An 18,795-nucleotide genomic window follows, 5' to 3' on the forward strand; every position below is an offset into this window, starting at 1 on the left:
CCTCTGCAATACTGAATCAGTATTCAAGCCTTTAACAGATTGCACAATATAGCAATCTGAACCAAAGATTCAACAGCACATACAGTATTCAAAACAACAGGAAACACGATCCAGAACTGTTGCTCAGACCTTCAAATATATGAATTCTAAAAGATACAATCAGTATAAAGTACATTTTCCATCAATTGTCAAAGTTCTGTTCTATACATATAATTGTCACAGCAACAGCAGAAAGATCATATGTTACAGCATTTAAGCAGTGGCGAGGTAAAAGCATTGATCTTTATCTTCATGCAATATGGGGATTTTTTTAAAACGAGAAAGTACTAAGCATTAAAACTGGAGTTAAAAAGGGCAGACATTTCATACAAAAAAAATCAAGCAGTTTAACAGACACTACAAAGCTGAAGGAGGTATCAAATTATGCTGGGCAGCAATTTATCAAGTTCAGGATGCATTTCAACCTCCAATTGTACTGTTAAAATGCTACTAAATAAAATGATTTTAAATTCTGCTAGATGTTTGTGCTTTAAAGAAATAGTTTAACACTGTACAGGAACAAACACTAATGTATGAATAAAACCCTGCAGTAGCAAGATCATTAAATTGGCAGATAAAAGCAAAAAACTGCAGATGCTAGAAATCCAAAACAAAAATTAAAATACCTGGAACAACTCAGCAGATCTGGCAGCATCTGCGGAGAGGAACACAGTTAACGTTTCGAGTCCGTATGACTCTTCAACAGAACTAAGTAAAAATAGAAAAGAGGTTAAATATGAGCTGGTTTAAGGGGGGGTTGGGACAGGTAGAGCTGGATAGAGGGCCAGTGATAGGTGGAGATAGCCAAAAGATGTCATAGACAAAAGGACAAAGAGGTGTTGAAGGTGGTGATATTATCTAAGGGATGTGCTAATAAGTGACATTAAGGGTAGAAAGCAGGACAAGCCAAGGTACAGATAGCCCTAGTGGGGGTGGGGTGGAGGGAAGGGGTCGAAATAGGCTAAAAGGTAGAGATAAAACAATGGATGGAAATACATTTAAAAATAGAAGAAATAGGTGGGAAAAGAAAAAGCTATATAAATTATTGGGGAAAAAAATGGGGGATCGGAAAGGAGGTGGGGATAGAGGAGAGAGTTCATGATCTAAAATTGATTAACTCAATATTCAGTCCGGAAGGCTGTAAAGTGCCTAGTCGGAAAATGAGGTGCTGTTCCTCCAGTTTGCATTGAGCTTCACTGGAACAATGCAGCAGGCCAAGGACGGACATGTGGGCACGAGAGCAGGGTGGAGTGTTGAAATGGCAAATGACAGGGAGGTCTGGGTCATGCTTGCGGACAGACCGATGCTGTTCCGCAAAGCGGACACCCAGTCTGCGTTTGGTCTCTCCAATGTAGAGGAAACCGCATTGGGAGCAACGAATGCAGTAGACTAAATTGAGGGAAGTGCAAGTGAAATGTTACTTCACTTGAAAGGAGTGTTTGGGCCCTTGGACGCTGAGGAGAGGGGAAGTAAAGGGGTAGGTGTTGCACCTTCTGCAGTTGTATGGGAAGGTGCCGTGGGAGGGGGTTGAGGTGCAGGGGATGATGGAGGAGTGGACCAGGGTGTCCCGGAGGGAACGATCCCTGCGGAATGCCACCGGGGGGGTGAAGGGAAGATGTGTTTGGAGGTGGCATCATGCTGGATTTGGCAGAAAAGGCGGAGGTGATCCTTTGAATGCGGAGGTTGGTGGGGTGATAAGTGAGGACAAGGGGGTCCCTATCATGGTTCTGGGAGGGAGAGGAAGGTGTGAGGGCGGATGTGCGGGAGATGGGCCGGACACGGTTGAGGGCCCTGTCAACCACCGTGGGTGGTAAACCTCAGTTAAGGAACACATGTCAGAGGAACTGTTTTTGAAAGTGGCATCATCAGAACAGATGCGACGGAACTGAGAGAATGGGATGGAGTCCTTACAGGAAGTGGGGTGTGCTGAGCTGGAGTCGAGATAGCTGTGGGAGTTGGGAGGCTTGTAATGAATATTGGTGGACAGTCTATCACCAGAAATTGAGACAGAGAGGTCAAGGAAGGGAAGGGAAGTGTCAGAGATGGACCATGTGAAAATGATGGAGGGGTGGAAATTGGAAGCAAAATTAATAAATTTTTCCAGGAGGTCCAGACGAGAGCATGAAGCCGCACCGAAGCAATCATCGATGTACCGGAGAAAGAGTTGTGGGAGGGGGCCGGAGTAGGACTGGAACAAGGAATGTTCCACATACCCCATGAAGAGACAGGCATAACTGGGGCCCATGCGGGTACACGTAGCCACACCTTTTATTTGGAGGAAGTGCGAGGAGTTTAAGGAGAAATTTTTTAGTGCGAGAACAAGTTCAGCCAGACGGAGGAGAGTAGTGATGGATGGGGATTGTTCGGGCCTCTGTTCGAGGAAGAAGCGGAGAGCCATCAGACCATCCCGGTGGGGGATGGAGGTGTAGAGGAATTGGACGCCCATAGTGAAGAGGAGGCGGTTGGGGCCAGGGAACTGGAAATTGTTAATATGACGTAGGGTGTCAGAGGAATCACGGATGTAGGTGGGAAGGGACTGGACAAGGGAGAGAGAATGGAGTCAAGATAGCAAGAAATGAGTTCGGTGGGGCAGGAACAGGTTGACACGATCGGGCTGCCGGAACAGTCCTGTTTATGGATTTTGGGTAGGAGGTAGAAGCGGGTCGTCCGAGGTTGGGAGACTATGAGGTTGGAAGCTGTGGAAGGAAGATCTCCAGAGGAGATGAGGTCAGTAACAGTCCTGGAAACAATGGTTTGATGTTCATGGTCCAGGGGGAGGTAGGAGGAAGTGTCTGCGAGTCATAAATTGGTAGGGACAACTAGCTGTTACTGTGTTTGTTGCAAATAACAAAAAGGAAAAGCTACACTCCTCCCAAGACCCACTTCCCCAAATAGCAGGTTTTAGATAAATTCTCTAAGTACCAAGTGAAAGTTTAGCAAAGAGCTGGAGATGCACAAGTAAGACATTTCTACAGAATCCCTTGGCAAATCATTTCATCTGTTGAAGAAACTCGAGACAATTTTATCCAACTATTACTGAACACTTGATATCACTGGTCATTGCAGGTTTGGAGGCCCGTTGCCTTTTTAAAAAATTTCTAGCTCTGCACTTGTAAGTTTGTAATAAAAACACCGAAAGGTTCGATCACATCTAAATATTGACAGGCAATTGAATTTTATACTTAACATACAAGCTTTCCTTAATGGAAAATGCAGTACTTTTTACTTCTTACACCATCAGAAGTAAGCTAGACAGAAGAAAACTTGCCTCTCTGCCGTAACTATGCTATACTGTGGATCAACTAGTAATACTGCGACTATCTGAAACACTTTCTATGAAGGGCTGTTGCACCTGAAAGAAAGGAAGGAAAATAAAAGGAAAGCTTTTCCCTACCAGCGAGAGCAGGATTTAACCTAACAAGGGTGACAGCACTACGAGCTCAGCTGCTGTACTACACTATCCTCTAGACTAATTTCTAAACAATTCAAAACTCCTATTAACTGAAGTTTACTGCATCAGGCATTCCTTCAAGATGAAACTAGGAGTCAAAAGTAATTTTCAATACCCAGTTAGTTTAAAGAATCAGTTTAAACAAGTCCATCATAACAGGAAACCCTCAGGATTGAGGGAAGGGGAAAGAAGCAGCCTAAAGAAATTCTGGGAATGAGGAGTCCCTAAGTTTTCGTGTTGCGTTGTCACTATATTCCAAGCACAAAAATGAAGACAAGGACTACAACAGTAACAGTGAATTTTATCCATGGGATAGAATTTCTTGCATTTACGTCCAGAGGCACATGTAATCAGGGTCTAAAGCAAATATCTAATCTAGAAGATAGATGAAAGTCAGGTGCAAGTGTTATGCAAGCAATTATGGCATGCCCAAATGTCTCGGCTCTTTTATCATCAATCCCTGTGCTTGAACTCACATGAGATCCTCAAAATGGCTACATCACCAGAGAGAACAGGTGCAAACTTTCTGCACTCTTCTGTCTTTGAGTGTTTTTTTTTATGGCATCATGTTAAAAATTGAAAAGCACCACAACTCCACATTTTCAAACATGCTGTGCCTAATGCGTATGACTGATCGTCGGATGGTTTGAAATGCAATTTTCATACTCAAGGTTCAATGCATTCCCTGGGCCTTGACTGGTTACACTGCTTTCCTCTCTAGGGGTATGCCAATGAGATTGGAAACCTCTTTTGGGGGCGAATAAACATTAGAAAAATAAACTCGTTTGAGAGTAATTTTAAGTGTAACTTCTTATTGACACTCCCACAGAAATTTCCACCCTAAAGGTTAATTTACATTAAGACAGGAGGAAGCATTACCCGACAGGTTATGCGGGGTAATTGGAGTGGGACAAGTGGAAATTCCACAATAATCTATATCCAACTCCTCAGAAACCGTTCAGTTTAAAACCTGCCCAGGGCTGCTCAGCTGATTTCTGTAAGCCACTTCTATCATCTCACAGCATCTTTTCCTGCCCGGATACTGACTGGGTGATATCCCAAGGTTAGATTTCAAATACAAGCATTTATTGGTGTTTTATTTTCCTTCTAACCTGGGAGTTAAGATTATAATTGAGCACTTTAAAATAAAAAGTCATTTGATAGCACAGAACTAGAGTATTGCTGAAAAGAGACATTTTTTGTCAAAGTTTTTTGCCTTGCACTCATCAGGACAATTTGCAGGAAAATACCAATGTCAGGGGGAACAACATATTTATACTGTATGAGAAGAGATGCTGACTGGTTGGCAAGTGGACTCCGATAGGTAGAGGCGTTGCCGTGGAGAATGCACCAGTAGATGGTGACTGACAGTTACCAAACATTCCTGAAATTTAAACCAGGCAGCTTGACTCTGATTGGTCAAGACATTGCCCTGGGGAATGAACCAGTGAATGGCCGTCATTTATTTTGTTTAGCTGAAACAGCCGCAATGTGTGTACGTGTTCTTTATGTCTACAAAGAACAGGGCGCTGTATATTAATACATGTAGCTTCCAGTACACGCATATGTATCACACTGCAAGCCTGACTGACAATCTTAAACTGATTGCCAGTGTAATTCTTAGCACCCAGATTATTTAGCAAATATTGTTTTGGTATAGAAAGATCACAGGTTCAATCAGGCTGCCGGTCTGAAGCCAAAACTAACCCAAGAGGGGAGAAAAGATGAAGCCTGAATCTCCCGATAAAGCAGGAAAGCCTGAATAAACTTAATATTTTACCACACTTCAAATGCACTAATCACAAGCAGGGTCTGGATTCATCAAGATGGATAGGTCATGCAGAATTGCATTATTTATGTTATATAATTTGATAAACAGCCTAGAACATTTAGATTTTGCATCACTTAAATTGTCTCAAGCGATAAAGTTAGATTTTTTTTAAACTAGCAGCCGTTATCTCAAATTACTGTTCATCAGGATTAAACATTGTACAAAACTACATGAAATGGGTTATAAGAGAGCCTGAACTACAACATGAAAGCTTTTGCTAACATGTAATTTACATCATCTGATGTAGACCCAGTTAGCTCCATCCTGTAATGCCAAGTATACGTGCCTATAATAGTAGGTCATAATGGAGCTGAGCGGGTTACATCTTCATAGGACTTTAAAGTATTCCCCTAGCATTTAGCATCTCCAAAGCTGCAGCTGAACCACAATACTAATTAGATACAAATAGCTATATAGACAGAAGATAAAAACAAAAAACTACTGTGGATGCTGGAAATCCAAAACAAAAACAGAATTACCTGGAAAAACTCAGCAGGTCTGGCAGCATCGGTGAAGAAAAGAGTTGACGTTTCGAGTCCACATGACCCTTCAACAGAACTGAAGTACAGTTAGGAGAGGGGTGAAATATAAGCTGGTTTAAGGTGGGGGGCGGGGGGAGAGAAGTTGAGGGCGTGGTGGTTGTAGGGGCAAGCAAGCAGTGATAGGAGCAGATAATCAAAAGATGTCACAGACAAAAGGATCAAAGAGGTGTTGAAGGTGGTGATATTATCTAAGTGCTAATTAAGAATGGATGGCAGGACATCTCAAGGTACAGCTCTAGTGGGGGTGGGGTGGAAAGACTGACAAGGTATTAGTTGTAGATTTAAAAATAATGGAAATAGGTGGGAAAAGAAAAATCTATATAATTTATTGGAAAAAAAACAACAAAAGGGAGGGGGAGGAAACAGGGTGGGGATGGGGGGAGGGGGAGTTTAAGATCTAAAGTTGTTGAATTCAATATTCAGCCCGGAAGGCTGTAAAGTGCCTAGTCGGAAGATGAGGTGCTGTTCCTCCAGTTTGCGTTGGGCTTCACTGGAACAATGCAGCAAGCCAAGGACAGACATGTGGGCAAGAGAGCAGGGTGGAGTGTTAAAATGGCAAGCGACAGGGAGGTTTGGGTCTTTCTTGCGGACAGACCGCAGGTGTTCTGCAAAGCGGTCGCCCAGTTTGCATTTGGTCTCTCCAATGTAGAGGAGACCGCATTGGGAGCAATGAATGCAGTAGATTAAGTTAGGGGAAATGCAAGTGAAATGCTGCTTCACTTGAAAGGAGTGTTTGGGCCCTTGGACGGTGAGGAGAGGGGAAGTGAAGGGGCAGGTGATGCATCTTCTGCGTGGGCATGGGGAGGTGCCATAGGTGGGGGTTGAGGAGTAGGGGGTGATGGAGGAGTGGACCAGGGTGTCCCGGAGGGAACGATCCCTACGGAATGCCGCCAGGGGGGGTGAAGGGAAGATGTGTTTGGTGGTGGCATCATGCTGGAGTTGGCGGAAATGCGGAGGATGATCCTTTGAATGCGGAGGCTGGTGGGGTGATAAGTGAGGACAAGGGGGACCCTATCATGTTTCTGGGCGTGACATTAGATGTCTCAATTTCTCTGTTCCTCTCACCCATTCTAATCTGTCTCTCTCTGAACTTACTGCACTCCGTTCTCTCAGGTCCAACCCCAACATTGTCATCAAACCCGCTGACAAGGGTGTGCTGTTGTTGTCTGGCGCACTGACCTCTACCTCACGGACACTTCCTCCTACCTCTCCCTGGACCATGACCCCACCACTGAACATCAAGCCATTGTTTCCAGGACTGTCACTGACCTCATCTCCTCTGGAGATCTTCCTCCCACAGCTTCCAACCTGATAGTCGCCCAACATTGGACGGCCCGCTTCTACCTCCTATCCAAAATCCACAAACAGAACTGTCCCGGCAGATCGATCGTGTCAGCCTGTTCCTGCCCCACGGAACTCATTTCTCGTTATCTTGACTCCCTTCTCTCTCCTTGTCCAGTCCCTTCCCACCTACATCCGTGATTCCTCTGACACCTTACGTCACATCAACAATTTCCAGTTCCCTGGCCCTAACCGCTTCCTCTTCACCATGGACGTCCAATCCCTCTACACCTCCATCCCCCACCAGGATGGTCTGAGTGCCCTTAGCTTCTTCCTTGAACAGAGGCCACCAATATACAATACAAGCCTACCGACTCCCACAGTTACCTCGACTACAGCTCCTCACACCCCTCTTCCTGTAAGGACTCCATCCCATTCTCTCAGTTCCTTCGCCTCCGTCGCATCTGTTCTGATGACTCTACCTACAAAAACAGTTCCTCTGACATGTCCTCCTTCTTCTTTAACCGAGGTTTTCCACCCACGGTCGTTGACAGGGCCCTCAACCGTGTCCGGCCCATCTCCCACGCATCCACCCTCACGCCTTCTCCTCCCTCCCAGAAACATGATAGGGTCCCCCTTGTCCTCACTTATCACCCCACCAGCCTCTGCATTCAAAGGATCATCCTCCGCCATTTCCGCCAACTCCAGCACGGTGCCACCACCAAACACATCTTCCCTTCATCCCCCGGCGGCATTCCATAGGGATCGTTCCCTCCGGGACACCCTGGTCCACTCCTCCATCACCCCCTACTCCTCAACCCCCACCTATGGCACCTCCCCATGCCCACGCAGAAGATGCAACACCTGCCCCTTCACTTCCTCTCTCCTCACCGTCCAAGGGCCCAAACACTCCTTTCAAGTGAAGCAGCATTTCACTTGCATTTCCCCCAACTTAGTCTACTGCATTCATTGCTCCCAATGCAGTCTCCTCTACATTGGAGAGACCAAACGCAAACTGGGCGACCGCTTTGCAGAACACCTGCGGTCTGTCTGCAAGAAAGACCCAAACCTCCCTGTCGCTTGCCATTTTAACACTCCACCCTGTTCTCTTGCCCACATGTCTGTCCTTGGCTTGCTGCATTGTTCCAGTGAAGCCCAACGCAAACTGGAGGAACAGCACCTCATCTTCCGACTAGGCACTTTACAGCCTTCCGGGCTGAATATTGAATTCAACAACTTTAGATCTTAAGCTCCCCCTCCCCCCATCCCCACCCTGTTTCCTCCCCCTCCCTTTTGTTGTTTTTTTTCCAATAATTTATATAGATTTTTCTTTTCCCACCTATTTCCATTATTTTTAAATCTAAAACTAATACCTTGTCAGTCTTTCCACCCCACCCCCACTAGAGCTGTACCTTGAGATGTCCTGCCATCCATTCTTAATTAGCACTTTTCTTAGATAATATCACCACCTTCAACACCTCTTTGATCCTTTTGTCTGTGACATCTTTTGATTATCTGCTCCTATCACTGCTTGCTTGCCCCTACAACCACCACGCCCTCAACTTCTCTCCCCCCGCCCCCCACCTTAAACCAGCTTATATTTCACCCCTCTCCTAACTGTACTTCAGTTCTGTTGAAGGGTCATGTGGACTCGAAACGTCAACTCTTTTCTTCTCCATCGATGCTGCCAGACCTGCTGAGTTTTTCCAGGTAATTCTGTTTTTGTATATAGACAGAAGTGTAGCTGGTCAGGTCAGAAATACACCCGACACTGCCCCCACTCAGATCACTATTCCTACAGCACTCCCTTAGTTACCTTTTGGTCAGAAGAGAATAGGTAGCACATGTTTCCTGCAGCATTCAAGCTAAGCTTGGAAACTGCATGGGGAACCAATTAACCGAACTTTACGCCAATGGTTTGAAATGATGAGTTTAGATCAGACAGTAATTGTACTACAGCCAGTGCCAAACCCAGTGGTATACCACCACCTTTCAGAAGAGACTCCCACACTTTCACTTCAGTGCAGCTCAGGTGATGACTTGATGGGAACGTTCTGTAAAGTGGCTTTGGATAAGAATCAAAATTATTGCAGCCCAACTGAAAAGACAAAGGGAGGTTTTTTTTTGACTCAACAGGCAACCACAGCTATGTATGGTCAACATGTTTATATAGCACCTTTTAACAAAATGAAACATCCCAATGCGCTTCACAGGAGCATTATAAAACCAAGTATGACACCCAGCCACATAAGGAGATATGTCAGATGATTAAAAGCTTGGTCAAAGGGGTAGGTTTTAAGGAGTGCCTTAAAAGGAGGAAAGCAAAGTAGACTGGGGGAAGAGGTACAAGGATCAGGTTTTGAAGGGGATGTTCAAGAGGCCAAAATTAGAGGAGTGCATATATCAGAGTTGTGGGGCTGGAAGAGATTACAGAGATGGGAAGGGGAAGGCAACGGGGGAATTCGAAAACAAGAATGTCGATCACAACAGTCAGAAGCCACTAGCCTCTTCTCAATTTCATTTGAAGCAGTGTTCAACGTTTATCTTTAAATAATGTTTGTCATCTTTTATACCTCTAAGCTCACCCAAATTTCTCCATGGCTTTCCTCCTACTTAGTTCAGTCACCTGACACTAAAGTGAATCACATGGTTCTTTGCATCAACTTCAAGGCTGAAAAGTTTCCCTGGGCAGTTAAATAATGTTTGGCACTGTGAAGTAACATTCCTGTGTATTAAAGAGAATGTTAAACACAGCCTCATCACTTCCCTTCAAAATCACAACCCAACTCTGAACTTGTGAACGTGGAGAAACAGAAATCACAACAGGAATGGCAGTATGGCTACACTGTCTCCTGACACTCCTTGTTAGTGCAACACATTAACCTTTCTAGTTGGCAGGAGACTGGGAGCAATCAACCTGTGAAAAGCTCCCTCCAGTACAGAATCATGAATGGAGAACATTGCCTATTTGCCTCCATTCATGATACTGCACTGCAGGAGTTTTACCTATTCTGGGGTCATTTTATATTTTGTATTTTGAATTGCTGATTGGAAAAGTCAAAAGGACTGAAAAACTTTGCAGCATCTGTGCAAATAGCCCAGCTATAACATTGAAGATTTGCTGGAGAATTAAGAAAGTGCAATTCAACAGGAAGTGACTTCACCACAAAATCAAACATGTTTCGATGTTAGTTTAAAAACTGTCAAATTTCAGAAAATATGCCTTGATAAAAAATACATTACAATAATACAGCCTTACATTTCTTAATGCCAGAACATGTTTCATACACAACAAATTGCTTCAAAGTGAGTGTAAATTAATTGGAACACAGCAGCCATTTTGTGTAAGAAACCACTAATACCAAAGGGATGAATAAGAAGTTAATCATTTTGTGGTGGTACTGGTTGACAGACACCACCTTAGTGTTCTTTGAATTGGATCTATGATATTACAACATCAACCTGAACCAGAACTAGCATCCATGGCCTCCATTCAACATCTCAAATGACAATGAAGCACTCCCTCAGTATTGCAGTGAAGTGCTAGCCTAGACTTGTACTCAAGTCCCTGGTAGGGCATGAATCCACAATCTTTAACTATGCATCTCAAACATTTTAGGCAACAATAAAGCAAACTTTCTTATTTGGCATGTTTACAGTCACAATAACTATGCAAACTTCAAACAATTTGCTGCATATTTCATTATTGTAAAAAACCAATAAGGATAAAAAAAAATCCTGAGAGCAAAAGTAGTGTCCTAAACAAAAACTGCATTGTGCCTTAACGTGATGTCAAAGAATTTTAAATTGTCAAATTATTGGCCTGAATTTTGCATCAAGAATACCAGTGATACTAACAGCACTCAGCATTATTAGGGAGTAAATCACACAGCAACTTCCGAAGTATGCACATGCACAATTAAACATGGAAATCCTGAAGCTGCCGTCAAAGTCATCCTGCTCCACCACAGGAGGAGCTCAGCACATCCTCAATAGGCTCGGCATTGAAATTAATGTAAGGGCTTGAAGATCCTTGAAGTTAACCACTAAGCATGCTAGAAAAAGTTAGGGCTGGTGCATTCCAGTGTCAGTAAATTTTTTTAACAGCTTGATAATAACTGGGAGAAGGCTTGAGTGGAGCAGGAAAACTAGCATGGACTGGTTCAGCCAAATGGCCTGTTCTGTGCGGTATACTTTATATAATAAAAACACAAGCTTTTATTTCCTAGAAACCAAACCCATCCCCCTCTCTGCCTCGCCACCATTCCAGGTTGAACCAGACTGTTCTCAACCTATGCATCCGATATGACCCTGAGCTGAGTTTCCAAACAGATATCCATTTCCACCTCTAACAATGCCCCACTCTGCCTCTACCCTCAGCTCATCTGCTGCTGACACCCTTATTCAAGCCTGTTACCTCTGGACTCAATTATTCCAGGCTCTTCTGTCTGATCTCCCATTTTCAACCCTGCGTAAAATTGAGCTTATCTGAAACTCTGTTGCCCTTAGCCTAATTCTCAACAAGTTCCATTCACACATCACCCTGAACTATACTGGACCAATCTGGCAATACTACAATTTTAAAACTTTCATCCCTGTTTATAAATCCCTTCACAGCCCCGTCCCTCACTAACTCTAACCTCTTCCTGACCTACAACCCTCTCTGCGTTCCTCCAAATCTGGCCACTGGCCTACACCCAATGTTCCTTGCTCCGCCATTGCCTTCAGCTGCCAAGGTCTCAACTCTAGAATTCGACCCTAAACCTCTCGCCTGCGCTCTCCTCCTTTAGGCTGTTTCTAAAAACCTACATCTTTTGACCTGTTCTAATATCTCATATGCAGTGTCAAGCTTTGTTCAATAATATTCCTGTAAGTGCCTAGGGGTGTATTACTATGTTAAAGTTGCCAAATAAATGCAAGCTGTTGTAAAGGACAAGATTTCTGAGCTTTGAGGCCCTGAATGAAAAATCATTACTACAATAAAACTCCTGGGCCATGCAATTCTGTATATGGAAGAAAAAAGATCAGATTAGACAATATTTCAAAATATCTGCATGAACCCTCTGACTGCCTTGGAAGTATCCATTTGCAGTGTAAGCAATTACATTCTGACTGAATAACTGACATAAGTTATTATTTCTTTGTATTTTCAACTTTAAAGATAGCTTAAAATTGAGCTAAACTAAAATAATTTATGCACGACCATTTCATACTCTACTATGCAACAGTGATCTGTTAAGCAGTATTCCATTGAAAATAAGCTTTAAAACTATACTCCACCCAAATGTAAAATTACAGGCCAAACCCAACTGATATTTCAGGCCACTTTTAATCTGTATTGCTGAAAAAAGACATGCTGAAGCTTTTCATCTTGCACTCATCAGGACAGACTTGCAAGAATAACAATTGCAAAGGGAACAAGAATTTATACTGCATAAGAGAGAGTGCTGATGGGTTGACAAGTGGATTCTGATTGGTAGAGGTGTTGCCATGGAGGATGCACCAGGGAACAGTTAACTGCCAAGCTTTTGGTTAAATTCAAACCAAGCAGGTCAACAACCTGCCTACGTCTAGAATTACAAATTGTGGTTTCTAAGGGCTAATTGGAAAAATGAACAATCCAAGAGAAACTCAATTGAGAGACATTTAAAGATTCTTACAAAAACGACAAAACATTGGAGCTGTTCAAAATCCAAAATAAAAAACAGAAAATGCTGCCACTACTCAGCAGGTCAAGCATCATCTGTGGAGTGATATTTCAGAATGTTGAAACCTGAAGGAGCCTTGGTGTGTTGTTGCAGTGCATCCTGTATGTGGTACATGTTGCTGCCACTGTTCACCAGTGGTCAAGGGAGTGAACATTTAAAGTGGTGGAGGGTGCTAATCAAGTGGGCTGCTTTGTCCTGGACAGTGTTGCGCTTGAGTGTTTCTGGAGCTGCACTCATCCAAGCAAGTGGGGAGTACTCCATCACACTCCTGTAGATGGTGGACGGGCTTTGGGAAGTCAGGAGGGGAGTTACTCACTGCAGAATTCCCAACCTCTGACCTGTTCTTGTAGCCAAATGTTATGTGGCTAGTCCAGTTCAGTTTCTGGTTAATCATAACCCCCAGGATATTGATGGTGGGACTTAGCAATGGAAATACCATTATATGCAAAAAGGTACTTGGTTAGAATGTCTCTCGTTGTAGCTGGTCATTGCCTGACAAATGTCTTTTGCCACTTATCATCCCAAATTTGAATATTGTCCAGTTCTTGCCATTTGCAGACATGGACTGCTTCATTTTCTAGGATGCTTTTAATTTAATGATGTCTATGTTAAAAAAAAATCTAAAAATAAATAATACTGGAATCAAACACAGATCCACAGAAACAGACATACAAATTCCCACTGTGGACAGTGTAGAAGTGGGACAGGGTGGGAGTCACCTGACAAATTGAAACTACACATTTGCAAAACTTAAGAGAATAAAGAGAACACAAGGCAGGTTTAGCCCACAGGTTTAAGACAGTGACTTAGCAGGCAGAGAATATGACCATGTGTTCAGAAAGAACTGCATTTTTATAGTGCCTTTCGTGACCTCAATGTCCCGAAGCACTTCGCAGCCACTGAAATATTTTTGTCGGAAACACGGCAGCCAATTTGCATGCAGCAAGGTCCGGCAAACAGCAGCAATGTGACAACGACCAGATCATCTGTTTTAGTGATTTCCATCGAGAAATATAGTTCAGGGCGCCAGGGAAATGGCGTCTGTTCTTCAAAAACGGGGTCACGGGGTTATTTAAATTCAACGGAGGGGCAGACAATATGGCACCTCAGACAGTGGAGCACCCCCTCACTTACAGGGTCATATCGCCTAAGAGTGGGACTTAAACCCACAACTTTCTGTCCCAAAGCGACACCAACAATGCTTCCCACTGAGCCATAAGCAACCAGCAGCCGGGCTCTCCTCTCTCTCTCTCTCTCTCTCTCCCCGGGGCCAGTGCTCCATCCCCGTGCCAGGCTCCACGCAGGCAGCGTCTCCACAGCCCCGTTAATGCGACCGGAAGGCGGTTCAGCAGGAGCAGCTCGGGGCTGCGGAGGCCCGGGGGCCGGTGCGTTTGACAGCGGCATACTCACCCGCACAGCTCCGGGTAACTGAAAAGCTCGGTCGCCTGAGCTCCGCTCCACACGCCCCAAAGGACGAGGAACAGCCACCTCGCCGCTCCCAGAGACCCGAACCGGGCCGACATGTTTGCTCGTTACTAGAGAGACAAGCGGCAGCTCCCTCCCGATGAAACAATCCAGGGCCTCCTTCTGCAGCGAACACCCTGCCCCCCCCCCGTCACATGACTGATTGGGCCCAGGCCAAGTTACCCCCGTCACATGACTGACCCGGGCCGCGTCACCCGTCACATGACTGATTGGGCCCAGGCCAAGTTACCCCCGTCACATAACTGACTGGGGCCGGGCCAAGCGCCCGGTCACATGATTCAGGCGTGCACGTGATCAGCGTGACATCGGAGCGGGAACTGAGGGCCGCACCTGGAGCTCAGGGCTGGGCTGGTTATTAGGCAGGTGGCTCCTTCTGCTTCACCGTCACAGCCCAACATTCACATTCCGCCAACATTGATGAATGTGGTTAGTGCTGGCTGAATCAGACATGACCTGCTGATATGGCAGTCTGTTGCTTCCTGCTTACTGATAGTGACCAAGCTGGCAAGTCAAGAAAGAAAGCAAAAAACTCTGGATGCTGGAAATCCAGATCAAAAATAAAAATACCTGGAAAAACTCAGCAGGTCTGGCAGCATCTGTGGAGAGGAACACAGTTAACGTTTCGAGTCCGTATGACTCTTCAACAGAACTAAGGAAAAATAGAAAAGAGGTGAAATATAATCTGGTTGGTTGGGGTGGGGGAGGGGTTGGGACAGGTAGGGCTGGATGGAGGGAATTGCCAAAAGATGTCATAGACAAAAGGGCAAAGAGGTGTTGAAGGTGATATTATCTAAAGGAATGTGCTAATTAAGGGTAGACAGCAGGACGAGCAAAGTACAGATAGCCCTAGTGGGGTGGGGGGGGGAAGGGAAGGGGCCGAAATAGGCTAAAAGGTAGACAAGGGATGGAAATACATTTAAAAATAATGGAAATAGGTGGGAAAAGAAAAAGCTATATAAATTATTGGGAAAAAAGGGGGGATCGGAAAGGGGGTGGGGATGGAGGAGAGAGTTCATGATCTAAAATTGTTGAACTCAATATTCAGTCCGGAAGGCTGTAAAGTACCTAGTCAGAAGATGAGGTGCTGTTCCTCCAGTTTGCGTTGAGCTTCACTGGAACAATGCAGCAAGCCAAGGACGGACATGTGGGCATGAGAGCAGGGTGGAGTGTTGAAATGGCAAGCGACAGGGAGGTCTGGTTCATGCTTGCGGACAGACCGAAGCTGTTCCGCAAAGCAGTCACCCAGTCTGCGTTTGGTCTCTCCAATGTAGAGAAAGCCGCATTGGGAGCAACGAATGCAGTAGACTAAATTGAGGGAAGTGCAAGTGAAATGCTGCTTCACTTGAAAGGAGTGTTTGGGCCCTTGGACGGTGAGGAGAGGGGAAGTAAAGGGGCAGGTGTTGCACCTTCTGCGGTTGCATGGGAAGGTGCCGTGGGAGGGGGTTGAGGTGTAGGGGGTGATGGAGGAGTGGACCAGGATGTCCTGGAGGGAACGATCCCTGCGGAATGCCGCCAGGAGGTGTGAAGGGAAGGTGTGTTTGGTGGTGGCATCATGCTGGAATTGGCAGAAATGGTGGAGGATGATCCTTTGGATGCGGAGGCTGGTGGGGTGATAAGTGAGGACAAGGGGGACCCTATTATGGTTCTGGGAGGGAGAGGAAGGTGTGAGGGCGGATGTGCGGGAGATGGGCCGGATACGGTTGAGTGCCTTGTCAACCACCGTGGGTGGAAAACCTCGGTTAAGGAAGAAGGAACACATGTCAGAGGAACTGTTTTTGAAAGTGGCATCATCAGAACAGATGCGACGGAGGCGAAGGAACTGAGAGAATGGGATGGAGTCCTTACAGGAAGCGAGGTGTGAGGAGCTGAAGTCGAGGTAGCTGTGGGAATCGGTAGGCTTTTAATGAATATTGGTGGACAGTCTATCACCAGAAATTGAGACAGAGAGGTCAAGGAAGGGAAGAGAAGTGTCAGAGATGCACCATGTGAAAATGATGGAGGGGTGGAAATTGAAAGCAAAATTAATAAATTTTTCCAGGTCCAGACGAGAGCCTGAAGCAGCACCGAAGCAATCATCGATGTACCGGAGAAAGAGTTGTGGGAGGGGGCCAGAGTAGGACTGGAACAAGGATTGTTCCACATACTCCATAAAGAAACAGGCATAACTGGGGCCCATGCGGGTACCCATAGCCACACCTTTTATTTGGAGGAAGTGAGAGGAGTTTAAGGAGAAATTGTTATGTGTGAAAACAAGTTCAGCCAGACAGAGGAGAGTCGTGGTGGATGGGGATTGTTCGGGCCTCTGTTCGAGGAAGAAGTGGAGAGCCATCAGACCATCCCGGTGGGGGATGGAGGTGTAGAGGGATTGGGCGTCCATGATGAAGAGGAGGCGGTTGGGGCCAGGGAACTGGAAATTGTTGATATGATGTAGGGTGTCAGAGGAATCATGGATGTAGGTGGGAAGGGACTGGACAAGGGGAGAGAGAATGGAGTCAGATAGCAAGAAATGAGTTCGGTGGGGCAGGAACAGGCTGACACGATCGGCTTGCCGGGACAGTCCTGTTTGTGGATTTTGGGTAGGAGGTAGAAGCGGGCCGTCCGAGGTTGGAAGACTATGAGGTTGGAAGCTGTGGAAGGAAGATCTCCAGAGGAGATGAGGTCAGTAACAGTCCTGGAAACAATGGCTTGATGTTCAGTGGTGGGGTCATGGTCCAAGGGGAGGTAGGAGGAAGTGTCTGTGAGTTGACGTTCAGCCTCTGCGAGGTAGAGGTCAATATGCCAGACAACAACAGCACCACCCTTGTCAGCAGGTTTGATGACAATGTCAGGGTTGGACCTGAGAGAACGGAATGCAGCAAGTTCAGAGAGAGACAGGTTGGAGTGGGTGAGAGGAGCAGAGAAATTGAGACGACTGATGTCAAGCCGACAGTTCTCAATGAAAAGATCAAGAGAAGGTAAGAATGCAGAGGGAGGGGTCCAGGTGGAGGGAGAATATTGGAGGTGGGTAAAAGGATCTGTTGAACGGGGATAGGACTCCTGCCCAAAGAAGTGAGCACGGAGACGAAGGCGGCGGAAGAAGAGTTCAGCATCGTGCCGAGCCCGAAATTCATTGAGATGAGGTCGCAAGGGTATGAAACTAAGTCCTTTGCTGAGCACTGAACGTTCAGCATCGGAGAGGGGAAGGTCAAGGGGTATGGTGAATACACGGCCGGGGCTGGAATTGGAAGACAGGATGGGGACAGACGGACAGGCAGGGGTGGAGGGTCCTGGATGGGTGTTGGTGTCGATGAGTTGTTGGAGCTTGCGTTCCTTTGCACCTGAATGAAAGAGACAAAGTTTCTTGTTGAGGCATCGGATGAGACGAAGAATAAAATGAAACTGGGGGCACGGGCAGCTTAGAAATAGGGTGCGGCGGTGCTGCTGGAGGGAGAAGTCGAGTGTGTTCATATGGTGGCACATGGCACTGAGTGTGGATCTCAGAATGCGACGAGGACAGCAGTCCGAGGAGCGTTGTATGTCCCGGAGATAACGAATCCTGGGTGGGTTCGAAACATGAGCGATGGAACTTCAGTCGAAATCCACGTGGGGTAAGTCGGAGACGGAGACAGTCACTGAGGAAGGAAATATGGCTGTGAAAGCGGGTTTTAGCAAACACCTTGTCAAACACCAGGAGAGAAATGGAAAGCAATGAAGGTGAACAAGGCGAAAGAGAGATACGGAAATCCTGTCGGAGAGAAGAGCAATACTTCTTCAAGGTAGGCATTCCTTGAAGAGAAGTGGCAGTCAATTAAACACTAAGATAAAAGCAAAAAAGTGCAGATGCTGGAAATCCAAAACAAAAATAAAAATACCTGGAAAAACTCAGCAGATCTGGCAGCATCTGCGGAGAGGAACACAGTTAACGTTTCGAGTCCGTATGACTCTTCAACAGAACTAAGTAAAAATAGAAAAGTGGTTAAATATAAGCTGGTTTAAGGGGGGAGTTGGGACAGGTAGAGCTAGATAGAGGGCCAGTGAAAGGTGGAGATAGCCAAAAGATATAGACAAAAGGGCAAAGAGGTGTTGAAGGTGGTGATATTATCTAAGGAATGTGCTAATTAAGGGTAGAAAGCAGGACAAGCAAGATACAGATAGCCCTAGTGGGGGTGGGGTGGGGTGAAGGGAAGGGAAGGGATCGAAATAGGCTAAAAGGTAGAGATAAAACAATGGATGGAAATACATTTAAAAATAATGGAAGTAGGTGGGAAAAGAAAAATCTATATAAATTATTGGGAAAAAAAGGGGGGATTGGAAAGAGGGTGAGGATGGAGGAGAGAGCTCATGATCTAAAATTGTTGAACTCAATATTCAGTCTGGAAGGCTGTAAAGTGCCTAGTCGGAAGATGAGGTGCTGTTCCTCCAGTTTGCATTGAGCTTCACTGGAACAATGCAGCATGCCAAGGACGGACATGTGGGCAT

The 18,795-nt window shown here is 45.5% G+C and overlaps 1 protein-coding gene across 1 annotated transcript in view; it reads right to left on the reverse strand.

The window, feature by feature from the left end:
* Positions 1-14,475, reverse strand: part of igf2r (insulin-like growth factor 2 receptor) — a 223,537-nt gene extending 209,062 nt beyond the window's left edge. Inside the window, exon 1 of the mRNA XM_078556726.1 lies at positions 14,263-14,475. Coding sequence (XP_078412852.1) covers positions 14,263-14,375 — 113 coding nt within the window. The 5' untranslated portion in view covers positions 14,376-14,475. The remainder of the gene's footprint in view (positions 1-14,262) is intronic.
* Between the last annotated feature and the right edge of the window lie 4,320 nt (positions 14,476-18,795).

The sequence above is a fragment of the Cetorhinus maximus genome, chromosome 14 (genome assembly GCF_964194155.1).
Source record: "Cetorhinus maximus chromosome 14, sCetMax3.hap1.1, whole genome shotgun sequence".
In the NCBI taxonomy this organism is placed as follows: Eukaryota; Metazoa; Chordata; class Chondrichthyes; order Lamniformes; family Cetorhinidae; genus Cetorhinus; species Cetorhinus maximus.